The 27,415-nt window shown below is 45.2% G+C and overlaps 1 protein-coding gene across 2 annotated transcripts in view; it reads right to left on the bottom strand.

The window, feature by feature from the left end:
• ARHGEF2 (Rho/Rac guanine nucleotide exchange factor 2) overlaps positions 1-26,895 on the bottom strand; it is a 57,719-nt gene extending 30,824 nt beyond the window's left edge. Inside the window, exons 1-3 of one of the 2 annotated variants that reach the window (XM_045816548.1) lie at positions 26,655-26,895; positions 16,833-17,116; positions 15,237-15,354 (exon numbers count right to left, since the gene is read on the bottom strand). In XM_045816548.1, coding sequence (XP_045672504.1) covers positions 15,237-15,354; positions 16,833-17,095 — 381 coding nt within the window. In that variant the 5' untranslated portion in view covers positions 17,096-17,116; positions 26,655-26,895. Of the gene's footprint in view, positions 1-15,236; positions 15,355-16,832; positions 17,117-26,654 lie in introns of those variants that run through there. The other variant, XM_045816547.1, reaches the window with a different exon arrangement.
• Between the last annotated feature and the right edge of the window lie 520 nt (positions 26,896-27,415).

Genomic DNA, 27,415 nt, shown 5'->3' with positions numbered 1-27,415 from the left:
AGAAAGTAATCATCTCTGCCAGGAAAGAGAGAGTTGTAAAGGAGTGTTGTTAGGAGCATATGGATTTTGGTGAGACTCTCTTTTTTTTTTTTAACTCGGTAGTTACATTAGTGTTTGCTTCCTAATTATTCATTACATTGTACATGTAAGTTTTATATGCTTTTCTGTATGAAATATTTTTTAAAAACTTTTAAGTTTTGAAAAGGTCTCTATGATTTAGAAATTTTGAAATACCAACTTCTGGGCAAGATGGAGGCATAGGTTGATACACTTTTTCTCCTGGCACAACTAAAAGAAGCACAAAAACAAATTTAAAAACAAAAAAACAACTGTAACTGCCAAAACATCAAACTGTATGGAAGTCCAACAACGAAGGAGATAAAGAAGAAACATTCATCCAGACTGGAAGGAGGAGCAGAAACAGGCAGCCAGGGTGGAAAGGACACACAGCAAAGCTGCTCATGGAAGGCCAGGCAGCTGAGGCAGCGGCTGGTAGAGCAGGCGGTCCCACATTTGCACGCAGATAAATGGAATGAACAACTGGAGAGTGAGACAGAAACCTCTGGCTATAAACCTCCAAAACCTCTGGCTATAAAAACCTGCGGGGGTTGCAGCAATGGGAAAAACTCCCAAAATCACAGGGGAGTTCACTGGAGAGACCCACAGGGTCCTACAAAAACCCACCCACCCGGGAATAAGCACCAGAAGGGCTCAATTGCTTGCGGATGGCAGGGGAAGTGATGAAAGCAGGGCAAGAGCTGAGCAAGCAGCATTTTTCCCTCTATGACCCCTTCCCCACATACAGTACCACAACACAGAGATGTAGATTGCACCACCCTGTTGAATACCTAAGGCTCTGCCCCTTACAAACAAACAGGTGTGCCAAGACAAAGAAATGTGGTCCAAATGAAAGAACAGATCAAATCTTCAAAAATAGAACTAAGCAATGAATGACTTGTGACACTTCCAGCAAGATGGAGGCATAGGTGGACCCACGGTACCTCCACGCACAACCAAGATTAGAACAACAACAATTTAGAGCCAGAATAATACCCAGAACTGATAGAGAATTTATCTGAATGGAAGTCGGCCAGCCAAGAAGTTGAAGTAGACCCATTCATCCAGACCGGTAGGAGGGGCAGAGAGGAGGAATGGGCGCACGGAGATCGGGGAGAACTGGGCGCATAAGGCAACCGGGAGTGCATAAGCCTTTGGGACGCAGCGGTGGGCACTGAGTACACAAGAGGCGGCTGGTGGACCCAGTGAGGCGGCACTGTGGACCAGGGTAGAGCGCGCAACCCAGGATCCCAGAGAAGGCACTGAGATCCCAGGAGAATGGAGCTACCGCCATTGTTCCCTCCCATCGTCGCGCACGCCCCACCCCCACATATAACGTCACAATCTAGCGACTGGGGTGCCCAGCCCAGAGGAACACCTAAGGCTCCGCCCCTCACGATAACAAGAACGACCAGACATGGGTGGGGGGTGGGGGGAAAGAGAGAGAGAGAGAGAGAGAGACACATGTTTCCAACAGAAGAACAGATCAGTCCCCCAGGACTCATCCTTTTGAGTGACCAAGAAATAGCCAATCTATCAGATGCACAGTTCAAAACACTGGTGATCAGGAAGCTCACGGAATTGGTTGATTTTGGGCACAAATTACATGAAAAAAATGCAGGTTACCATAAAAGAGATGAAGGAAGATGCATGGAGAACCAATAGTGAAGGGAAGGAAACTGGGACTCAAAACAATAGAGTGGACCAGAAGGAAGAAAAAAACAATCAAGTAGGAAAGAATGAAGAAATAAGAATTCAAAAAAATGAGGAGAAGCTTAGGAACCTCCAGGACATCTTTAAACATTCCAACATCTGAATTATAGGGGGTACCAGAAGGGGAAGAGGAAAAGCAACAGATTGAGCACATATTTGAACAAATAATAAAGGGGAATTTCCCCAATCTGGCAAAGGAAATAGACTTCCAAGAAATCCAGGAAGCTCAGAGAGCCCCAAAGAAGTTGGACCCAAGAAGAAACACACCAAGGCACATCATCATTACATTAGCCAAGGTAAAAATGAAGGAGAGAATCCTAGAAGCAGCAAGAGATAAGGGGACAGTAACCTACAGAGGAGTTCCCATCAGACTGTCAGCTGATTTCTCAAAAGAGACCTTCCAGGCAAGAAGGGGCTGGAAAGAAGTATTCCAAATCATGAAAGACAAGGACCTATATCCCAGATTACTCTATCCAGCAAAGCTTTAATTTAGAATGGAAGGGCAGATCAAGTGCTTCTCAGATAAGGTCAAGTTAAAGGAGTTCATCATCACCAAGCCCTTATTTTATGAAATGTTAAAGGGACTTATCTAAGAAAAAGAAGATTTAAAAAAACATGTATAGTAAAAGGGCAGCAAACTCACAATTATTAACAACCACACCTCAAAAGCAAAAACCAAAAAGAAACTAAGCAAACAACTAGAACAGGAACAGACCCACAGAAATGGAGATCACATGGAGGGTTAGCAACAGGGGAGTGGGAGGAGGAGAGAAGGGGAAAAGGTACAGAGAATAAGTAGCATAGAATGTGGGTTGAAAATAGATAGGGGGAGGGTAAGAATAGTATGGGAAATGTAGAAGCTAAAGAAATTATAAGTATGACACATGGACATGACTAAAAGGGGGGATATGGGTGGGAGAGGGTGTACAGGGTGGAGGGGAGTGAAGGGAGGAAAATGGGACAACTGTAATAGCATAATCAATAAAATATATTTTAAAAAAGAACTAAGCAATGAAGAGATAGCCAACCTATCAGATGCAGAGTTCAAAACACTGGTAATCGGGATGCTCACAGAAATGGTTGAGTATGGTTGCAAAACAGAGGGAAAAATGAAGGCTATGCAAAGTGAGATGAAGAAAAACACACAGGGAACCAATAGTGAAGGGAAGGAAACTGAGACTCAAATCAACAATCTGGAACAGAAGGAAGAAATAAACATTCAACCAGAACAGGATGAAGAAACAAGAATTCAAAAAAGTGAGAAGTTTAGGAATCTCCGGGACAACTTTAAATGTTCTAACATCCAAATCATAGGTGTGCCAGAAGGAAAAGAGGAAGAGCGAGAAATGGAAAACTTATTTTTAAAAATAATGAAGGAGAACTTTCCCAATCTGGCAAAGGAAATAGCCTTCCAGGAAGTCCAGGAAGCTCAGAGTCCCAAAGAAGTTGGACCCAAGGAGGAACACACCAAGGCACATCATAATTACATCACCCAAGATGAAAGATAAGGAGATAATCTTAAAAGCAGGAAGAGAAAAGGAGACAGTTACCTACAAAGGAGTGCCCATTAGACTATCAGCTGACTTCTCAAGAGAAACCTTGCAGTCAAGAAGGGGCTGGAAAGAAGTATTCAAAACCATGAAAGGCAAGGACCTGCATCCAAGATTACTTTATCCAGCAAAGCTATCATTTAGAATGGAAGGGTAGATAAAGTGCTCCCCAGATAAGGACAAGTTAAAGAAGTTCATCATCACCGAGCCCTTATTATATGAAATGTTAAAGGGACTTACCTAAGAAAAAGAACATCAAAACTGTGAACAGTAAAATGACATCAAACAGAACTATCAACAACTGAACTTAAAAAAAATAAAATAAAACTAAAACAAACTAAACAAACAACTAGAACAGGAACAGAATCACAGAAATGGAAATCACATGGAGGGTTATCAGCCAGGAGGGGAGAGAATGGGGAAAAGGTACAGAGAATAAGAAGCATAAATGGTAGGTAGAAAATAGGCAGGGGGAGGTTAAGAATAGTATAGGAAATGTAGAAGCCAAAGAATTTACATGTATGACCCATGGACATGAACTAAGTGGGGGAATGCTCATGGGAGGGGGTGTGCAGGACAGAGGGGAATACGGGGGAGAAAAATGGGACAACTGTAATGGCATAATCAATAAAATATACCTTTTTTGCAAAAAAATACACCTTTTTGCAATAAAAAATTGCAAAAAGAAAAATAATGAAATGGAACTAAATGGAAGAGGAAAACACCAGAGTACATAGCTTGAGTGAAGGCATGGTATCATGGAACTTCTTTGATTCATAAATGCGTGTATATGTGTGTAGTGTAATGATGCAAATGTACTCTTTTTTTTTAGTTAAATTTATTGGGGTGACATTAGCTAAAAAGATTATGTAGGTTTCAGGTGTATAGTTCTGTGACACATCATCTGTATATCGTACTGTGTGTGTGCCACCCAAAGCAAATCTTCCATCACCATGTCTTTAAGCTCATTTACCCTTTTAGTACTTTCCTAAATTTCTCCAAATTGTGACTTATAAAAATATATTTTAAAGTCAATACATTAAACAAAAACAAACAAAAATTTAAAGAAGATATTTTTAAATACTCCTTTAAATAAACTTACTGGTCAAGTGAATCATAATGGAAATTTAAAGATAGTTTATAGAGACTTCCGGCCAAGATAGAGGCGTAGGTAGACACACTGTGCCTCTTCGCACAACCAAAATAAGGACAACAATAATTTAGAAACAAAATAACAACCAGAACTGATAGAAAATTGAACTGTATGAAAGTCGAACAACCAGGAGGTTAAAATAGACACACTCATTCAGACCGGTAGGAAGGATAGAGTTGGGCAGCAGGGCAGAGAGGGGTTGAGGCACAAAAAGTGGTGGCACCAGGTGCACAAGTCTGCAGTGGGCAAACCCTGGGTGCACAGGCGGCTACTGGCAGACCATGCATGCAGGATGGCAACGGGCAGACCCAGCAAGGCAGTGATTATGAAACGAGGCACTGCACGTAAGGCGGCTGGCTGACAAGGTGGTCCCACATTAACACACAGATAAACCAGGAGAAATTGGAGAGCTAGACAGACTGTGCAACCCAGGGTCCCAGCGCCTGGAAATAGAGCCTCGGGCACTAATTAAAAACACCTGAGGGGAATGAGGTGCTGGAAGAGACTCCCAGCCTCACAGGAGAGTTCGTTGGAGAGACCCACAGGGTCCTAGAATGTACATAAACCCACCCACCTGGAAATCAGCACCAGAAAGGCTCAGTTTGCTTGGGGGAAGCAGCAGAAGGGACTGAAGTCCAACAGAGAGTGGAGCAAGTGCCATTGTTCCCTCTCAGACCCTGCCCCCACATACAGCATCACAACCCAACCAGTGGGTTGCCCCACCCTGGTGAATACCTAAGGCTCTGTCCCTCATATGTAACAGGCACGACAAGACTAAAAAGAAAAATGGCCCCAATGGAAGAATAGATCAAAGCTCCACAGCAAATACAACTAAGCAACCAATAGATAGCCAGCCTATCAGATGCACAGTTCAAAGCACTGGTGATCAGGATGCTCAGAGAACTGGTTGATTTTGGTCGCAAATTAGATGAAAAAATTAAGGCTATGCTAAGTGAAATGAAGGAAAATGCCTAGGGAACCAATAGTGATGGGAAGAAAACTGGACTCAGATCAATGGAGTGGACCAGAAGGAAGAAAGAAACAACTAAATGGGAAAGAATGAAGAAACAAGAATTCAAACAAATGAGGAGAGGCTTAGGAACCTCCAGGACATCTTCAAACATTCCAACATCTGAATTATACGGGTACAGAAGGGGAAGAGGAACAGCAACAAGTGGAAAAGTTATTTGAACAAATCATAAAGGAGAACTTCCCCAATCTGGCAAAGGAGATAGACTTCCAGGAAGTCCAGGAAGCTCAGAGAGTCCCAAAGAATTTGGACCCAAGGAGGAACACACCGAGGCACATCATAATTACATTACCCAAGATGAAAGATAAGGAGAGAATCCTAGAAGCAGCAAGAGATAAGAGACAGTCACCTACAGAGGAGTTCCCATCAGACTGTCAGCTGATTTCTCAAAAGAGATCTTGCAGGCAAGAAGGGGCTGGAAAGAAGTATTCCAAGTCATGAAAGGCAAGTACCTACATCCAAGATTGCTCTATCCAGCAAAGCTTTCATTTGGAATGGAAGGGCAGATCAAGTGCTTCCCAGATAAGGTCAAGTTAAAGGAGTTCATCATCAACAAGCCCTTATTTTATGAAATGTTAAAGGGACTTATCTAAGAAAAAGAAGATAAAAAACATGTACAGTAAAATGACAGCAAACTCACAATTATTAACAACCACACCTCAAACAAAAACAAAAACAAACTAAGCAAATAACTAGAACAGGAACAGAACCACAGAAATGGAGATCACATGGAGGGTTAGCAACAGGGGAGTGGGAGGAGGAGAGAGGGGGAAAAGGTACAGAGAATAAGTAGCATAGACAGTAGGGAGAAAACAGACAAGGGGAGGGCAAGAATAGTATGGAAAATGTAGAAGCTAAAGAAATTATGACACATGGACATGAACTAAGGGGAGGATTGTGGGTGGGAGAGGGTGTGCAGGGTGGAGGGGAATGAAGGGGGGAATGGGACAACTGTAATAGCATAATCAATAAAATATATTTAAGAAAATAAAGATAGTTTATAACAACAACAATGAAAATCATATAGAACAGTCCTGGCCAGGTCACTCAGTTGGTTACAGTGTTGTCCTGATATGCCAAGGTCACGGGTTCAATCCCTGCTCAGTCTGAAAACATACAAGAATCAACCACTGAATGCATAAGAGAAACAACAAATCAATGTTTCTCTCTCTCTCTCTTTCTCCTCTCAAATCAATAAATAAACTTTTAAAAAAGATTTTATTTATTTATTTTTAGAGAGGGAAGGGAGGGAGAAAGAGAGAGAGAGAGAAACATCAATGTGCGGTTGCTGGGGGCCATGGCCTGCAACCCAGGCATGTACCCTGACTGGGAATTGAACCTGTGATGCTTTGGTTCCCAGCCCATGCTCAATCCACTGAGCTACGCCAGCCAAGTCAATAAATAAACTTTTTTAAAAATGAAAGAAAAGATTGCAGAATAAAACTTGTGGAAGATGGCCAAAGTGGTATTTCAAGGGTAGTTTGTGGCTATAAAATGCTTATACTGAAAAAATTTTAAAGCTGAAAATTAATGAGCTATGTCAACTTAAAAGTTAGAAGAATAGCCCTGGCTGGTGTAGCTCAGTGGATTGAGCATGGGCTGTGAACCAAAGGGTCACCGGTTCCATTCCCAGTCAGGGCACATGCCTGTGTTGTGAGCCGGGTCCCTGGTTCAGCAGGACACGTGAGAAGCAGCCACACATTAATGTTTCTCTCCCTCTCTTTCTCCTTGTCCACTTCTCTCTCTAAAAATGAATAAATAAAATCTTTTCTAAAAAAGTTAGAAGAATAACAACAAAACAAACCCAAAGAAAAGAGAAGGAAGGATATAGTAAAGATAAAGCAGAAATCAGTGAAGTAGTAAACAGATAAGATAAATAAAGCTGAGTTGTTTTTTAGGCAAGTAAAATAGAAAATAAGAATGATAAAGAGAAAAAAGAGACAAATAAAAGTAAATGGAGCCCTGGCTGGTGTGGCTGTGGATTGAGCATGGGCTCCAAACCTAAGGGTCGCTGCTTCAATTCCCAGTCAGGGCACATGTCTAGGTTGCAGGCCAGGTCCCCAGTAGGGGAGGGCATGTGAGGCAACCACACATTGATGTTTTTCTCCCTCTGTTTCTCCTTCTGTTCTTCTCTCTCTAAAAATAAAGAAATAAAATATTTTTTAAAAAATTAAAAAAAAAAAAGCCCTGGCTGGCATAGCTCAGTGGATTGAGCACGGGCTGGGAACCAAAGCATCACAGGTTCAATTCCCAGTCAGGGTACATGCCTGGGTTGCAGGCCACGGCCCCCAGCAACCGCACATTGATGTTTCTCTCTCTCTCTCTTTCTCCCTCCCTTCCCTCTCTAAAAATAAATAAATAAAAAGAAAACACTACCTACAACTTAATGCCCATAATTTTGAATATGCACACAAGACAAATTCCTTTTTTTAATGATTTTTAACTTCTTTTTTAAATCACCACCCAAGGAAGCAATTATTGATTTTAGAGAGAGAGGAAGCAGGGGGAAGGGAGGAGAGAGAGAGATAAAGGGAAACATCAATGTGAGAGAAGCATCCATCAGTTGCTTCCCATATGTTGCCCAACCAGGGATCAAACCTGCAACCTAGGTATGTGCCCTGATCCAGACTTGAACCCACAGACTTTCGGTGTACAGGATGACACTCCAACCAACTGAGCCATCTGACCAGGGCTATCACCAGACTTTTTATTGGCTTCCTGCACCTCCAAGGGGTGGCCCATTTCTGTTGCCTTTAACACCTCAGAACTTCGGTGTTGCTAACCTCAGACACCACTTTTCCATCCACAGTCCTGCAGGTGGTGGTCTTTTGGAATGACTGTATGGCCTGGCTGTTGTCCAGTGTGTCACCAAGATTGAAGTCTTCCCCTTCTTCCAGCAGGCAGTGGTAATGACAACCTCAGCCTCCAGCTTGACCTTGATGTTCAGCAGATCCTAGTACTCCTTGGCCTGGTGCTGCCCCTCTGCCCAGGTCTGTGCCAGCTCTGACTGTAGGTGCAGTAGGACCCTGCTGAGCTGTTCCATCTTCCTGGCATAGTGCATCTTCCCTTCCCTTGGGCTGTTGTCCAAATGGGCCTTCAGATTTCTCATCAAGTCCAGGTCGGTCTCCAAGGACTGGTGCATCTCAGTTCTGTGAATGTCACCTCAGCAACTCCTATCTCAGCCGCCTGTGGGGCAGTCACAGTGGTGTGCTCCTCAGTCTGCTGGAACTAGTACTTGTCTTGCTCCTCTCAATTCTTCCGAGGCAACTTATCATACTAGGCCTAGGTGTCCACCATGAACTTGCTAAGGTCCTGAGATCTGGGGGCATCTAACTCCACAGTCAACCCAGAGTCGGCGATCTGGCTTTGGAGACCACGTACTTCCTCCTCGTGGTTCTTCCTGAAGAGCAGCTCCTCCTTGAGATCCTCATTCTCTGTCTCCGTGTCATCAATCGGAGCCCATTGATGTCACTCTCCACAGACTGGCGTGTGGCAAGTGCCATCTCATACTTTACTCTGAAGTCCTCAGCAGAAAGGTGGATATTGTCCACAGAACTTGCAAAAATCTAAGCCCTCAGGTCTTCAATGGTCTTGAAATAATGCGCCCAGTATATGACCTGGGGTCCCTTCTTCTCCATGTGCTCCTGGATTTTGATCTCCAGTCTCCAATTATCAGCCTCCAGGCTTCTCACCCTCTCCAGGTAGGAGGGCAGGCAGTCATTCAGGCATCGCATGGTCCCCTTCTCGCTCTGGATGACCCTATGCCCACCAGAGTCCCAGCCATCTCCACACCCAAGCTCCTGGATCTCCAGCTGCCCTGCCTGCTGGTGGAGTGGAATATGGAGATCTAGGAGCCAGAGTCCCCCATGCCTGCATAGATGCTGACCATGCTGCTGGCCAGCCGGTGCCTGGTGGCTGAAAGACTGCATGAACTTCAGGATCCAGGAATTTGTGGAAAAGCTGGAGCATGTGCTGAAGCTCATGTTGTTCAAGGAGGAAGGTAAGAAGTTGAGACTCCAGTTCAAGTAGCAGGCAGTCAAGACAAATTCTTTTGCCCTGGCTGGTGTAGCTCAGTGGATTGAGTGTGAGCTGCCAACCAAAGGGTTGCCAGTTCAATTTCCAGTCAGGGCACATGCCTGGGTTGTGGGTCAGGTCCCCAGTGAGGGCCACTTGAGAGGCAACCATATACTGATGTTTCTCTCCCTCTCTTTCTCCCTCCCTTCTCCTCTCTCTAAAAAAAAAATAAATAAAATCTTTAAAAAACCCAAATTATTTAAGAGATGATAGATAGATAGATAGACAAACAGACAGATTAAATAGAAAGTCTGAATGGTCCTAATAAAAAATGGAATCAGTAGTTAACCTTTCTATAAATAAGACATACCAGGCCAAAACCAGTTTTATAGGAAAGGGATAGATTTTTTAAAGAATAGATCAGTGAAATCTTATAGAAAGAGTTAAAGAGTGTTTTTTAGGCTTACAAACTCTTCCAAGGCCTAAAAAACAAAAACTCTTTAACTCTTTCTATAAGGCAAGTATAACCTTGATTCTTAAACTACACACAGACAATATGACAATGGAAAATTATGGGCTTATCCCTGTTATGAACATAAGCACAAAATTCCCAAACAAAATAGCAAAGAGCTAACAGCAAACTGTAATAGACTTTAATGTCCTATTTGCAGCTGCTCCCACCATGGAAGAGTCTGTTTCTTCACTTTTTCAGTCTGGGCTGGCCCGTGACTTACTATGATGAACAGAATGTGGCAGACATGGCATTATGTGATTTTTGAAGCTTGAGAAGCCTTAAAACTTTCACTCTTGTTTACACTGGGAATACTATTTACATATGAACAAGCCTAAGCCTAAGCCTCCTGGACAGACTATGAGGTAAGAACCAAGGTACCAAAACTAGCAGCTTGCTAACCAACAGGTGTGAGTATGGCCGTCCTTGACCATCGGCCCTGTTCAGGCCACCAGAAAACTGCAGTCACATAAGCGAGCCCAAGCGAAACCAGCAGCAGAATGCCCAGGTGAACTCAGTCCAAATTACTTATCCACAAAATTATGAAGGAAAAAAAGGCTGATGTTTTAGAACACTAAGTTTAGGGTTGATTTGTTATGCAGCAGTGGATAACTGATCCACAAAAGAAATCCAGCAACGTCTAAAAAAGTTAACCCAACATGACAAAGTTACATTTATCCTAAGGATACGAGGGTGGTTTAATATGAGAAAAATCTTTAAATGTAATTTATCTCACTAACATTTTTTTTATCCTCACCGGAGGACATGCTCATTGATTCTAGAGAAAAGGGAAGGCAGGGAGAAAGAGAGGGAGAGAAACACTGATGTGAGAGAAACATAAGAGAGAGAAACATGGATTGGCTTCTTCTTGCTTGGGCTCTGACCTCGAATTGAACCCATGACTTTTGGTTTACAGGATGATGCTCCAAGGAACTGAGCCACACCAGCCAGGGCACCTCAATGACATATTAAAAGGAGAAAAAACATAACCATCCCAGTACAGGCAGAAAAGCATAAGATAAAATCCAATATTCACTCATTGTAAAATCAAAGCCTTGGCAGTTAAGAATAGAAAGAATCTTCCTTAACCTGATCAAGAGTATCTTTCAAAAATTCACAGCCAAAAATCAATTCCAATAGTGAAACATAAGACAAACTCCCTCTAAAACAAAAAAAAAAGACAAAGGATACCCATTATTATAATTTTTAAAATTGAATTTATTGAGGGTGACATTGGTTTGCAAAACCATACAAGTGTCAAGTGCACAACTCAACAAAACGTCATCTGCACCCTGCCTCGTGCGCCCAGTCATCTCAAGCAAGGTCTCTTTTCGTCCCAGTTTCCACCTACCTCTACCTACCCCCCCGCCCACGTTACTACCATTTCTGTTCAGCACTGCCTTAGAGTCCTAGACAGCATAGTAGGGCAAAAGGAAAAAAAAGAAAAAAGAAAGAAATGAAAGGAATTAATATTGGGGGGAGAAAAGAAACAAAGCTTATATAAAGATAACATAATTGTCTACTTACAAAAAACGAATGACTATAATTAATCCAATTTCATTTCAATAAACCACAACTGTGATTTACATATAAGAAAGCATTTATAATAGCAACACAAACTACAAGGTACCTAGAAATAAATTTAACAAATATTGACAAGACCTGTATGAAGAAAACTAATATTTTATTAAAAGGCATATATATATTTTTGGAAAGCCTAACTACATAAATACATTATTTCTAAGGATAGGAAGATTCAATATTAGAAGGGTGTCAATTTGTCCTAAAACAATCTTTGAATTGAATACAATCTCAATCAAAATCTAGCCCTGGCTGGTGTGGTTCAGTGGATTGTACACTGGCCTGTGAATCAAAGGGCCACTGTTTCGATTCCCCATTGGGGCATGTGCCTAGGTTGCGGGCCAGGTCCCTTGTGGGGGGCGCTTGAGAGGCAACCACACATTGATGTTTCTCTCCCTCCCTTCCCCTCTCTAAAAAATAAATAAATGAATAAATAAAATCTTTTTAAAAAAATCTAGCATGAATGTTGTTTTTTTTAGAAATTGATGAACTGATTCTAAATTTCACATAGAAATGCATAGGACCTTGAATAGCCAAGATAATCTTTTTAAAAATAATAAGTGAAGGACTTATACTACTACATTTGTAAGGCTTACATTTAAGCTACATTAATTAAGGCAATGTGATATTGGCATAAGGATAGACAAACATATCAGTGGGATAGAGAACAATGCCCAGAAAAAGACTCACACAAATATAGTCATTGATTTTCAACAAAGAAACTTTCAGCAATTCAATGGAAAAATAAGTTTTTTTTAATTGGAGCAACTAAATATTTATCGTATTTTTCAGACCATAAGACACACCTAGGTTTTAGAGGAGAAAAATAGGGGGAAAAATTGAAGCAAAAAATGTGGTAAAATATTTAATAACATAAATAACATAATATTTCACCAATGTAAATGTAAACAACTCAACAGCAGCATTAACAACCATTATTCTTCCCAAATGGGGCGGGGGAGGGGGGGTGTGTTTTATAGTCCGAAAATATGGTATATAGGAAAACCACCACAAAACCTGATTTCTAGCATATACAAGAATCTAGATAGTTCATAGATCTAAATGTGAAGGCTTCTAAAGGAAAATACTAGAGAAAAATCTTCACATTCTTGGAGTAGGCAAGATTTCTGAAACATGATCAAAATCACTAACCACAAAAAAAAATGGATAAACTGGACTTTATCTAAGTAAAAACTCATGTTCATTAAAATATGCAATTAAAATAAAAATGCAAATCAAAGCCTGGGAGGAAATATTCACAGTACACATATTTGACAAAGGACTCAAATCCAGAATATATAAAGAACTCCTACAAATCAATAAGAAAAAAATAAGCTGTTTTAAAATTTGGGTAAAAGATCTGAATAGACATTTCACAAAAGAAGATGTTCAGATGGCCTAGAAGGATAGGAAAAGGCCCTGGCTGGTGTAGCTCAGTGAACTGAGGGCGGCCTGCAAACTGAAGAGCTCGATTCCCAGTCAGGGCACATGCCTGGGTTGCAAGGCCTGTGAGAGACAACAGACTGATGTACCTCTCGTGCATCGATGTTTCTCTCTATCTCTTTCTCATTCCCTTCCTCTCTCTCTAAAAACAAATTAAAATCTTTAAAATTTTTACTTTTTAAAAGAATATTAAAAAGTATAACAAAATTTTTCAACTGGGACATGCAAATTAAAACCACAATAAGATACCTCTAAGACATCTGCAAGAATGGCTAAAATTAAAAACTTGACAAAAGAAATATAATATGCCTAAGAATAAATCTAACATATATCCACAATATCTCAATAGAAAAAAACTATAACACTAATGAAAGACATGAAATGTAAAGGTATACCATGAAAACATGAATAGAAAGAAGCAAATGTTGTAGACGTCAACTTTCCCCAAAGTAATCTTTAGATTTAATGTAACTACAATCAAAATCTCAAAGTTGCCCTGGCTGTTGTGACTCAGCGGGTTGAGCGCGGGCTGCCAACCAGAAGGTGGCCGGTTGCATTCCCAGTCAGGGCGCATGCCTGGGTTGCAGGCCAGGTCCCCAGCTGCAGGCGTGCAAGAGGCAACCAACAGATTGATGCATCTCTTGCACATCAATGTTTCTCTCCCTCTCTTTCTCCCTCCCTTCTCCTCTCTCCAAAAATAAATAAACAAAATCTTCTAAAAAATAAAAAGCAAATGAAAAACACAATAGAGAGTACTAGCAACTCTGGCAAACTGGAGAACACAGGTCCCATTTAAGAACATGTGAATTTTTAAAAGTATAAACATCATGCTAGCCAAACAAAATAAATTTTGGAGCTAGTCTTGGCTCATGGGCCCTCCATCTGCAAGCCCCAGTATGGCTTAACGAGTCTCAGACTTTTGGTCTGTAGACTTTGGTGGAGAACTTATACGCACTTGCGATTGCAGGAAGACACAAAAAACCCCAAACCTATAGACAAGGAGAAATCTAAGGGGATTGCTTAAAGACTGGACGGAGAGGGGAGGGGAATCAGAGCAGGAAGGCAGAGAGAAGCACTGGGGAAAAGGGGGAAGAGGTAAACCCATAGTGACCAGCCGGGAAGAAGTGGGCAGCAGAAGAGAAAGGCAGGAAAGAGGGAAAGCAGTACAAAGGAATGCAGGAGAGAAGAGGAAAAAGAAACTCATGTCTCATCCTTATGCCTCTGTACTTTGACAATTGTTTTTCATGTAATAATCACTTTAAAAGGTTGTTTTAATTATCCTGACTTTCAGAAAGATAAAATAAATTGTTTAGCTGGTAAATGAAGAATTAGGAGTCAGTTTGATCCTGAAATCTTGTTCTTTCTACCGTGTCCCACTGAAAGGGAGGTGAGGAAGGCACGCGGAGACGCCCGTGGAGACACGTGGGTGATGGGCAGGACGGGTCCTGCTGCTCTGCTGGGGGCTGCGACATGCGACATGTAACAGTCCCCTTCTCTCAGCCTCCTTCCCAAACCACAGTCACCCAAACAATGAGGCTGGGGCTGGTTCCCCCAGACAGCTAAAAGAAGAGCTTGAAGAGAGGAAGCCTTTTAGTCACCAAGCTCGAGACATTTTTGTGTACTCAGGAACCCTGAGCTGGCCAACCGAGGGGTATCTCTAAAGCTCTTGTGTACCCTCAGTGGCCCAAGGCTCTTGTTTTGAAACCCCTCAGTTGTGTACCCTTAAACCAGAAGGCTGGCCAATCTCTATTTCTCATTCAATAATCCTCTGATTATCTTGCTAGAGAACTATTGTCTTTCGGGGTACCAGATGCCTAGTTTCATCCCACAAACTATAAGTTCAGCTTCAAATCTGAGAAGTGGTTGTAACAACTAGGGGAACAGGGGCCTTTTAATGAGAGATGAACAGAGATCCCCACATCTACATAGAGACACAGACCCAGCAAGGAAGGAACAGGGAGTCTGAGGGAAAAGAGGCAGAGACAGGAGACCCAGCGTGGGGGCCTGAGAACGCAGACCCAGGGGGCACAGACAACAGATTCAGACGGGGTCAGCTGACCTGCAGTCGGAGTGATGCCTGGGTACAGAGACCCAGCAGCTGGCAGAACAGAAAAGGCATAGAGTGAGGGCTGGACAGGTAAGGGGAGGAGGTGGGGGGCTTCCTGGGGATTTGTCTGTCCATACCACGGCGGAAGATTGGCCACCTTCGTGCTGCAGTTCCAGAAATGGGTCCAGGTCCTCTTGGCTCTGCAGTGAGGGAGCCTCCTGGGGGCCTGCGCATCCCAGTGCCTGCAGTTTGCTCCTGAAACACACATTGCCACCACTTCCCTCTGTATCCAGTGGCCAGTGACGGGCACCACAGAGGAACACCGCCTCAGCCCAGCCCTGTTGCTTGCCCCCAGCCCAGCCCTTCCTGTTGGCACTGGTGCAGCCCAGACCCAAAGTGGCCTCCTTTGGAGCTGTGCTTGAGAGCTGGCTGCAGGTAAGGGTGGCCTCTGGTGGTCAAAAGACAGTACTGCCCCCCAGAAGAAAGCTCATGTTCCAGGTAGGCAAAGAGCAAGCTGGATTCTCATTCCTTGCCTGCTTTCTAAAGCCAGCTTTTGCCCCTATTCATCGAAATGATGTATCCAGGGATCCCTTCTCTCTCTACTCAGGGAGCATAATTAATGCCTGATAGTGAAAAGTGACACCTGGAAGACCTGTGGTACAGTTGGTACCACATAAGGGGTACCCAGAGCATCTGTCTTCAACAGGCTGTTCTTACAAGGTGCCATGAGCCAAGGCTTTTCACTACAGTTTCGGTCCAAGTCAGTTCATGGGCAAGCCACAGGGTCCTCTCCCCTCACCCACTCAGCCAGCCCTGCCCAAGAGCCAGAAGAGATCAGTCCACTCACCAGAGCTAAGGAAACTTGTGCAAGACTGTTGCCAACGCAGAGAGACAGGGTCTTTGCATCGCTAGCAGGCCCTCACAATAACCACCCACACCGAACTCTTTATGCTGACCCCTGGGCCTTCTCTTTCTGACTTCCTCTGTCTTTGGGGAAGTGGTCAGGGATTTTCCAGGAGAGGGGAAGAGAAGGGTCCTCTCTTCCCATCTGCTAAGCATACGCAGCCCTCTGAGCAAGACCACACTTCCCCCACTGAGGGGGGCACTGACATGTCCAAGACATCTTGGACAAGGACAGAAAGGTGTGCAGGTCCTCTTGGCTCTGCAGTAAGGGAGAACCCCAGGTGCATCTCAGGGCTTGCAGTTTGCTCCTGAAACACACATCGCCACCACTGCCCTCTGCCCTCTGCCCTCTGCCTCAGCCTGGAGCTAGCAAGTAGGCAGCAGTTTGGGAAAGGGGCGAGTTCAATGCCCCGATCCTGGGACCACTTTTTCCAAGAAACTCCCAGTTCTCTGGGCCTCAGTTTCCTCATCTGTAAAATGAGTAGATTGGGCCATGTGACCCCTGAATCCCTTCCAGCACTGAACCACTGTATGTTCTTAGGAACCCAAAGGAGGAGGTGGAGGCAACAAGATCCAGGTGTCCTGACACTCACCCCATCTCCATACCCCCCCACTGCCCTTGAGACCAGGTAGAAAGAAAGAGCTAGAAATATGAGGGAAAGCCACATTTTGAAAGACAGGGTCCAGCTTCCCCAAGGGCTCACCGTAGGTGTGGGTACTAAGCTTCCAGGGAAGGAACTAGGGACCCTGGTCTCTTTAAGCCCCGTCGTTACTTTCCAACCAGATCTAGGATTTAAGGGAAGTAGGGGTAGGAGGCCCCTCGGATTTACCTGCTCAGTGGATCCTGGTGCACCCTGTCTGGCCCCCAACTATGTCTTTTGAAGGGGTCGTAGCTATGGCTACGGAGATGGAAGGCTCCTGATCTTCGGAGGGGCACAGCGTGGAAGCCATCTCTCTCCTTTTTTTCCCCCTCCTCTTCTTCCTCTTCCTCCAGCTGCTCTCTGGATTCGACCACAGGCAGGCAGCAGCGAGTGTGGTCTTGGGGCACCAGGTCTCCACCTGTGATGGACACCTCTGGGGTGTCGCTGTTCATGGGGGGCACACGAAGGCCAGTCTGAGTCAAGAAGACAGAGAAGGGTGAGCAGGGTTCTAGAACTCTGGAGCCTTGGAACTAGAAAGATGTCACAGTCAGCCAGGCCTACAGCACGAGTCACCCCTCCCGTTACCAAGGCGCAGACTTGGAGACGGCTCAGGATCACACCGGGGACTTGCACGGCCAAGCCCAGCACTGGGGTTTTCTGACTCCCGGCCTAGTGCTCTTTCCCGTTCGTAACGACACCCTAAATCACTCATTCCTGTATCTTTGGTGAGCACCTGTGTGGCAGAAAACCAAGCTGAGCAAAGAGAATGAAATATTCTTGCTCTCAAGGAATGTACAATCTAGTGAGTGACACTCATGCATATGTGCACATGTGGACACAGACAAAAACACAAATCACAAATGACGACTGGGCCGGAGGGTGTCAAATGGCACGAGAAGTTTCAACGAAAGGCTTTGTGCTATCAAAGGAATGAATGTCCTCCAGCTGGAGGACTCGAGGAAGGGAACCAGAAGGAAGGTGACCGTCTTTGAGATGAGCCTGGAGGCGAGGAGTGGTTAGGATTGACCAAGTTGGAGAGAGAGGAGTCTAGGCAGATAAAACAGTAGGGAGACGAGGCTCATGAGTAAGGAAGTATTATGATTTCTTCTGAAACTGATTTCTTCTATGGGGAGTAAGAGCAGTGTTGTGACCCCTCCCAAGGAGCAGAGAGAAGGGCTCCAAAACCAAACATGTGGCAGTTCTTTCTGTCTCCCAGGTGGGCATTGTTCTCACTGCCCAGCACTTCTGCCGCCACCAGGGCTCACCTCAGTGTGTCAAAGGTAAGAGCCCTCAGGTGCTCCTAAAGTTGCAAACGATAAGCCCATTCCAGGAAGAAGTACCAAATGCCAGAGTGCAAAGGTGGTGAAGGATTACATTTACTGCAACCTCTGAACACCACACTTCCAGTCCAGTCACTCTGGGCCTTCTGCTAGAATATGTTTCCCAGGCTCCCCTTCTCCCAGGACAGCCCCACCACCCCCGCCTCCCCCTCCCCCCCACTGAGTTGTTGGGTGTGCCCAGGAGGACCAGGAAGCAGTGAGGCAGAAACTGCCTCCTCCCAGGCTTTCCATGAGGGTGTCAAGCCTCCTCTTGTTATCTGGTTACCCCACCCACCCAGGAGCCTCCAGCTTGTTGAAAAATTGTCCTTCAATCTCCTTTTGCCTCTCACTTCAATCTGTGCACTGCCCCCATGCCCACCAGGACTGCTGAGAAGGCGCTCTGCCTGTCTCCCACAGAGGGGAGGAGACAAGTGCTCAGGCCTCTGCAGTGGCATTCTGTCACTCCGATGGGTAGATTTGAGGATAAAAACAGACGGGCCTAGGAAACCCCTGTGTCCATCCATGATCACGATGTCTGGGAGTGATGAAGAGGGCACCCCTCAGCAGCCAACAGGAGGGACCCTCTCCTGGCCTGCAGACTCGGGCCTCCTGCCGGCTGCAAACAAGATGTGCGGCTCTGCAGGGAGCAGGACAGAGCCCTAGTGCCAGCCCCTGCCAACCAGTGGTTTCCAAAGCTAAGATTTGGGGAGAGTGAGGGGGTCCACCAAAAGTATTGTGAGAAGCAGGAGTGGAGGGAAGAGCAGCAACTGGCGGTGCTCACTGGGAATTGAAGCATGGGGACTGGGAACAGGTCAGATACTGAGAGGCACTGAGGGGGCTCTGGCATTTGGTGGCCTTACAAAAGAAGAAACACTGCTTGAGCTATACCTACTGTACCCAGTCTCTATCTGTTCTCCTTGCCCCAGTTCTGCCCACAAGGCTGGATTCGGCAAGATTAATGACATGCAGTGACCTGAAGCCTTTTCCTTTCCCTCCATCCCTGGAAATGCCACCTGCTAGGGATGGCACCCTGCCACCCCGGCCTGGTTGGTGGACAGATCCAATCCTGAGATCTTTATGTTCTGAGATCTCACCCTTCTCCTTCCACCTCAGAACAACTGGATTCTGGCCTCTTCTAAAAGATGCCCCTTTCCCAAGCATCTTTGCCATTTCATTCATGGTCTCTGCCTTCTGGAAAAATGGAATCCGTTCAGCTCCTTCTCTTTCATATCTTCATTCCATTTCTCAGAAAGTTTTTCCTGTTTCCTAAGTTCGACCCCTCCATGCTATAATGTCAATAATTTTATTCTATCCTGCAAAGAGATAAGGTTTTCTCAGCCCCCTCCCAGAGATATCCCCTCCTCCATTTCCTGGAATTCAAGCTGGGGCCCCCACAGCTGTCTGTGGTTGCTTTCCTCCTCTTCTTATTTATTTATTTATCTCCTTTGTTTTTCCTCACCCAAGAACATGCTTGTTGATTTTAGAGAGGGGAGAAGGGAGGGAGAGAAACACTGATGTGAAGCAGAAACATTGATCAGTGGCCACTCGTATGCCCCAGGACCACACCTGCAACGCAGGTGTGTCCCCTGACCAGAAATGGAACCCATGACCTTTCAGCCTACAAGAAGATGCTCCAACCAGAGAGCTACCCCGACCAGGGCTTCTTCTTTAAAAAAAAAGGTTTTAAAAATTGATTTTAAAGAGAGAGGGGAAGGCAGAAAGGGAGAAATATCGATTTGTAGTTCTACTTATTCATTTAATGGTTGATTCTTGTATGCGCCCTGACCAGAAACTGAACCTGCAGCCTTGGCATATTGGGCTGACACTCTGACCACATGGCTACCCAACCAGGGCTTCCCTCCTCTTCTGGTGTTGACCCTCCAGCTCCCCTTCCGCCTTCCCCTGTCCTCTTGAGCTCAGGAAATTGTACAAGGGAGCAGCCAGGGAGGGCTGGGTCTCACGCGCTGGCTTTGTTTAGCTCCCAAATGTCATCTCATCACATCACATCGCATCACATCACATCACGTCATTGCTTCTGCTAAGCAGAGAGACAGAAGGTGCTGAAATACCATAGGTTGGGGATCAAAGGCCTGAAATGGGGCAGGGGAGGAAAGCAAGAAGGGCTCTCAGAAGCCATCTGAAGCCCTGGCCAACTAGCTCAGTTGCTCAGAGCATTGTCCTGCTGCATCACGTTTGCGGGTCTGATCCCTGGTCAGGGCGCATACAAGAATCAGCCAATGAATGCATAAACAAGTGGGACAACAAGTCGATGTTTCTTCCTCCCTTCCTCTCTCTCTGAAATCAATTTTTTTTAAAAAAAAGTCATTTTACTTCCTGCTCCTGGATTAGATGGTTTCTCCACCAGCAGAGACCCTCTATGTCTCTGCCCACCTCTGAGTGTGTAACCTCCACCAGCTGATTGCAGGTGGTGAGGTGGGAGCAAACAACATTTTAATAGAGAGAGACATCCATTATTCAAAACTCTGAGACCATATGTATATTTTTTATTTTATTTTTATTTTCTTTTATAGTGGATTTGAAACCCATCAGATTCACTAGTTCTGCCACCTTCAAAAGCCACATGGCTTGGGAACTTGCTTAATGTTTTTGACACTGATGTCCTGTAAAAAGGGATGAGTCCTCACCAGCGCAGCTCAGCCGGCTGGGTGTCGTCCTGTAAGCGAAAGGTGGATGGTTCAATTCCCATTCAGGGCACGTGTCTTAGTTATGGGTAGTGTCCCAGTCAGGGTGTGTTTGAGAGTAATGATCGATGTTGCTCATTCGCATCAATGTTTCTCACCCTCTAGTTCTCCTTCCCTTCCTCTCTCTCTACAGATAAGTATTTTGTTTTAAATGGCAATGATAATACCAAGGTTATAAGGATGCTGACAGACTTAAATGCCAATGTATGTTATACTAAGATTGTTCTTGCACCATATTAGGTACTTAATAAATGGTACTATTATTGTTTTTTATGTCCTTTTTTAAAAATATATTTTATTGATTATGCTATTTTTTAATGAATATTTATTTATTTATTTATTTATTTATTTATTTATCTATTTTTAGAGAAGGAAGGGAGAGAGAAAGAGAGAGAGAGAGAGAGAAACATCAATATGTGGTTGCTGGGGGTCATGGCCTGCAACCTAGGCATGTGCCCTGACTGGGAATCAAACCTGCGATGCCTGGTTCCCAGCCCGAGCTCAATCCACTGAGCTATGCCAGCCAGGGCTGATTATGCTATTATAGTTGTCCCATTTCCCCCCTTCACTACCCTCCACCCTGTACACCCTCTCCCACCCACTTCTCCCCTTTATTTCATGTCCATGTGTCATATATATAAGTTCTTTGGCTTCTACATTTCCCATACTATTCTTACCCTCCCCCTGTCTATTTTCTACCAACAATCTATGCTACTTATTTTCTGTACCTTTTTCCCCTCTCTCCTCCTCCCACTTCCCTGTTGCTAACCCTCCATGTGATCTCCATTTCTGTGGTTCTGTTCCTGTTCTAGTTGTTTGCTTAGTTTCTTTTGGTTTTGCTTTAGGTGTGGTTGTTAATAATTGTGAGTTTGCTGTCCTTTCACTATACATGTTTTTTTCATCTTCTTTTCTTAGATAAGTCCCTTTAACATTTCATAAAATAAGGGCTTGGTGATGATGAACTCCTTTAACTTGACCTTATCTGAGAAGCACTTTATCTGTCCTTCCATTCTGAATGAAAGCTTTGCTGGATAGAGTAATCTGGGATATAGGTCCTTGTCTTTCATGACTTGGAATACTTCTTTCCAGCCCCTTCTTGCCTGCAAGGTCTCTTTTGAGAAATCAGCTGACAGTCTGATGGGAACTCCTTTGTAGGTGACTGTCCCCTTATCTCTTGCTGCTTCTAGAATTCTCTCCTTCATTTTTACCTTGGTTAATGTAATGATGATGTGCCTTGGTGTGTTTCTTCTTGGGTCCAACTTCTTTGGGACTCTCTGAGCTTCCTGGACTTCCTGGAAGTCTATTTCCTTTGCCAGAATGGAGAAGTTCTCCTTTATTATTTGTTCAAATACATTTTCAATCTGTTGCTCTGCCTCTTCCCCTCTGGTACCCCTATAATTCGGATGTTGGAATGTTTAAAGATGTCCTGGAGGTTCCTAAGCTTCTCCTCGTTTTTTTGAATTCTTATTTCTCTATTCTTTCCTGGTTGGTTGTTTCTTTCTTCCTTCTGGTCCACTCTATTGTTTTGAGTCCCAGTTTCCTTCCCATCACTATTGGTTCCCTATGCATTTTCCTTCATTTCTTTTATGGTAACCTGCATTCGTTCATCTAATTTGCGACCAAAATCAACCAATTCTGTGAGCTTCCTGATCACCAGTGTTTTGAACTGTGCATCTGATAGGTTAGCTATCTCTTGGTTGTTCAAAAGGATGAGTTCTGGGGCACTGATTTGTTCTTCTGTTTGAGCCATCTCTCTCTCTCTTTTTTTGGCCTAGTTGCTCCTGCTATGGTGAGGGGCAGAGCCTTAGGTGTTCACCAGGGCTGGGCACCCCAGTTACTAGATTGTGAGGTTGTATGTGGGGGCGGGGTCGAGAGGGAACAATGGCAGTAGCTCTGTTCTCCATAGGACCTCAGTCCCTTCCCTGGGATTCTGGGTTGTGCGCTCTGCCCTGGTCCACAATCGCCGCCTCACTGGGTCTGCCAGCTGCCACTTGCAAACTCAGGGTCCATCCACTGCGATCTTGCGTGCCCCAGATGCCTTACGCGCTCCCAGTTGCCTTAGGCGCCCAACTCTCCCTGCTGTCCACGCTGCTACCCGCGCCCAGCTGCTTGTCTCCGCCCCTCCTACCAGTCTGGATGAATGGGTCTATTTCAACTTCTTGGCTGTCCGACTTCCATTCAGATAAATTTTCTATCAGTTCTGGGCATTATTCTGCCTCTAAATTGTTGTTGTTCCACTCTTGGTTGTGCGTGGAGGTATGGTGCGTCCACCTATGCCTCCATCTTGGCCGGAAGTTGTCCCTATTATTGTTTTTTGTTTTGTTTTGTTTTGTTTTGCTTTGTTTTATCAGGGCCATAGAGAAACAGAGAGCTGGAGAAAGGAAGGACCAAACCAGAAGTGGAATGCGTATTATATGATGGTTTCCCCACCATCCTCTCTTATAAAAGAGAAAGAATAAATAACCCATAGGCCCACAAGTCACAACTGTGTTGGGAACTAATTATCATAAATAACTCCTGATAGAAATAGAATGCACACAACCAAAGCAAGAAGGAGCAATAAGAAACAGCTTTTCTGTCCTGGCTGGTGTGGCTCAGTGGATTGAGCACTGGTCTGCGAACCAAAGGGTTGCTGGTTCTATTCCCAGTTGGAGCACATGCCTGTGTTGTGGGCCAGGCCATGTCCCTGGTTGGGGGCGTGTGAGAAGCAACCACACATTGATGTTTTCCTCCCTCTCTTTCTCTCTCCCTTTCCCTCTAAAATAAATAAATGAAATCTTTTTAAAAACGAACAAGAAGAAGAAACAGCTTTTCTGTCCTTTGGGCCCCTGACAAACCCTGATGACGCTGTCCACTTCACACAGAAGGGGGTACAGAGTGGCCCTAGCGCTTCAAAGCAGGGTGGACAGACTGCAGCCCACGGGCCACACTGTCCTGCTATCTTTTTGAAATGGTTGGAAAAAATCAAAAGAAGAATACTACTTTGTGACACATGAAAATGATATGGAATTCAAATGTCAGCGTTCATAAAGTCTTTCTGGAACACAGCGATGCTCATTCACTCACCCTAATCTGGGGCTGTCTTTGCACCACTACAGCAAAACCGCTAGTTGTAGCAGAGACCATGGGACCCACCAAGCCTAAAATATTTATTACCCCGGTCTTTACAGAAGAAGTTTGCAGACTCCTGATTTAGAGCAACTGGCTCTCTAACTCTCAGGGGGCAGGAAGAAGAGATCAAAGACAGACATCAAGGCTGGGCTGCACCCCAACCAGTCATTCTGCCACTAGCTGGGGGAGGAGGGGCATTGAAGACCCCAATGTACCTGTTTCCTAAATAGCCTCCGCAGCCTATGGGGAAGAAAGTTAACCCATGAGTGCCCACATCACCTTGTGGGATCCTCACCATTTCCTGAAACACACCATTATCCCTACTTTTCATTTGAAGCAACAGGCAGCACAGAAAGGTAAAGTCACCTGCTGAGGCCCCAAGGCTGCAGGAGGGGAGCTGAGTGTTCAAAGCAAATTTGTCACACTATGGGGCCTGAATTCTTTTCTTTCTTTTCTTTTTTAGGATTTTTAAAAATTTCTTTTTAGAGAGAAGGGAACAGAGGGAGAAAAACATCGATTGTGGTTGCCTCTCATGTGGCCCCCACTGGGGACCTGGCCGGCAACCCATGCATGTGCCCTGATTGGGAATCGAACCAGTGACCCTTTAGTTCACAGCCTGAGCTCAATCCACTGAGTCACACCAGCCAGGCCTGGGTTTTTTTTCTGAAACCAGAAGAGAAGCCAGCAAAGAGTACAAGTAGCTAGTTTTGAAAGAAACTTGGCAATATTGTTATTCGTCAACCCCCATTCCCACCCCACCCCTACCCCAGCCAAAGAAAAGAAGAAACTTCTGAAGAAATTAGATGGGGCCTCCAAAGAAGTTAAAGTTGTTCTCTCTACTCCCTCTGCTCCCTTACAAATCTGAATGCGGCCGTGGGCGCAGGTGGGCTTCTCTGCCCATGTTCACTGCCAGCAAACACGGGACAGTAGCTGCTGCTGGCAACCACACAGCCCTTCCATAGCGTGGGGGGGTGCCTCCTGGGTCTAGCTCTGGGGCCCTGAATCTCCTGAAGGAGGGCAAAAAGGTGGAAGACCCAAAAAAGCAGATAATACAGAATAGAGGGAAGAGGCCTGCTGGCTCTCCCCCTGATCTCCTAGGCCTGGGGAGGACAGGGTCATAGAAAACCCTTTGATGGTTCAAAATTTAACCTACCTGCTTTTTCTTCCGTAGCAAGTAAACCATTAATCCAAGAGCCTCTGCAAAGGGGGCCAAATCAGGGCTTCTCTTATCCTCAGGTAAAGGAGGCCCCGGGAACCACAGCTCCTTCCTGCCCTGGACCCTGGACATCCCATTCTATGGCACGTCATAGCACACAAGCCTCTCGTATCTCCCTCCTCACCCAATGATTTGGCCACATCATTGCTCTATTGCTCAGTGTGAGACACATGAGAGTTTGACATGTGTTGAACACGGGTGTCCTGGAACTCACTTTTCTTCTCTGACTCTCCTGTCAACTGCTAAAAAAAATAAAAGGAAAGGCAAAGTGTATATATAGAGAAAGGAGTCATTCATTCAGGTGTCAGACACGGAGAAGAGCACCCAGAAGGGTCCATGCGCAAACACCACAGGGGGACATGTGTGCTGTCTCTTAGTGGGACTGGGCTAAGTCCAGGCAAAAGCCGTCTGCCACATCCGCTTCCCGGCTGACTTCTGAGAGGCGCCCACCTGCTTCCGGGGCCCATGGGGCAGGGTTATCGATTTTATTGTTATGACTCAATCCCGAAGTTCGAAGCTGGAGAGCCAGGCGTCCCCAGCCCTGACCTAAGCACATCTTCTTCTCAGCCAGCAGCCAGGCATCTCAAACAACCACCCCAAGTAGCCCCACATCTTTGGTAAACGTTAGGCTCACAAATTACCCAAGAATTTTGCTGTTTTGGGTTTCCAAGTGTGACCACTTTTTTTAAAATTGATTTGCAAACCAAACTTAGGTTTGCAAAATCACCTTCTTTCTTTCTGCTGGACCTTCATGCTTATTGGGACCCAGGGTAGCCCATGACGTGTGGGGCCTACAGAAGAGAGGGACCAATCAGTTCTCTTTTACATCCTCCTGCCAGTTTCCTGGCATGTGTCATGGGGACTGTGCCAGAAAGGTGGGGCAAGAAAGGGTCTGAGGTTCAGAGGGACACACCTGAGAAGACTTTGGCCACTGTGTCTCGGGGAATTAACCCATCAGATCCCAGGGGACAACTAAATGCAGTGGGCAGAGCAAGGAATCTTTAATCTGATGGATGGGATCATTAGGATCAGGAAGTTTCTGGCTCCAGGTATGAGTTGGTGGCCTTTTAAATCTCACAACTAACCTGCAGAATAAAGGGACAATGTTAGGTACTGGAGGAAGAAGACCCTGAATGAATCAGGATATCGAGGTTTAAAAATCCCAGAGCCATCCTTCCTGTCCATACCTCCTTAGTAAGAAACGAGACCAGAAGACAACATAATAAACTTCCGTGTCAGAGGAACTTGAGTCCGAACACCAGTCCTGCAACTTACCTCAGTTGACAAGGTTAGCTATTTAACTCCTCTAAACCTCATCTTTAGTATAATGATTATGGTATGTCAAACGCATAGGGTTGGGGAGATTAAGAATGTATATGAAGGGTGTAGCATCACTTGTCACACAAATAGTTAAGTATTGTTGGCCATAACTGTGATTCCCAATTTGCCCATGCATGTGCACACACACACACACACACACACACACACACTGCCCCCTAATTAAAAATGGAAGCTGAATGCAGGGGGCTGGTAGAGAAGCTACAAACTGCTCTGCTCCTTCCTGGGGGGTAGGGGGTACTTGAAGATCTCTGCTCCTGGGGGAATGCCCATTTATAGGGATTTATAGGGTAAGGACCCAAGAAAAGGGAAGGGGGAAACTCACCAGACCTGGGAGATGTCCCAAAGATGGGGGACTTGTCCCTGCCCTCAGTTGGTGACTTCGATATAGGAAAAAGTCCTGCTTCAGGTAGAGCCTCTAAGAATCCAGTCCAGCACCTTGATGGGGGTGCCTCTCTCTTGGTCCTTTTAAGGGAAGGGCTCATGATCCAGAAGTTTGCATAGGAGACAGGGGGGACTCATTCCAGTCCAGACCAGCTGCCACTTAAACCCCTCCAGCACCTCCCTCCCCGCTCCACTTCAAACACCTTCTACAGGGCGTGCTGTGCGCTGGCCTTTAACCCCTTGGGTGCCATCGCTGCTCTGGAGGCTTCCTGGGCTCCCCGTGCCCAGCATTCCCTGGACAAAGGGCGTGTTGGATTTCAGGCTCATGTGGAAACAGGTAGAGGGAGCCAAGCTGGGGTCACACTGAGGGGACAGTATGTGGGAACCTGATACCCTAGGGAACCTTCCCCTCCCTCCAGTGAGAACAGGGTGAAGCTGAGTGGGGAAACGGGACATCTCAGAGAAAGACCCCCCGCTGGAAACTTAATCGCAAGGTCCTGTTGGGGTCAGGGAGGCCCTTTGCCTTCTTTCAAATTTGGCTCCAAAACTGCTTGTCGGTCCCTTTAAGAGGCAGGTTATAGCAGCGGGTAGAGGAAGAAAGATTGTATTTTCTGTGATGAAATGCATACAGGGAGGAGCTTGAACAGGGGCAGCTACATCTGAGGAGGCCCCCCCCTTCTGCCCACAAGTCCACAGTGACCA

This window comes from Phyllostomus hastatus, unplaced genomic scaffold (assembly GCF_019186645.2).
Source record: "Phyllostomus hastatus isolate PE091 unplaced genomic scaffold, TTU_PhHast_1.1 phas_scaffold_216, whole genome shotgun sequence".
Classification (NCBI taxonomy): Eukaryota; Metazoa; Chordata; class Mammalia; order Chiroptera; family Phyllostomidae; genus Phyllostomus; species Phyllostomus hastatus.
The sequence above is the reverse complement of the archived record's forward strand: the minus strand, read 5'-3'. Positions and strand labels throughout refer to the sequence as shown.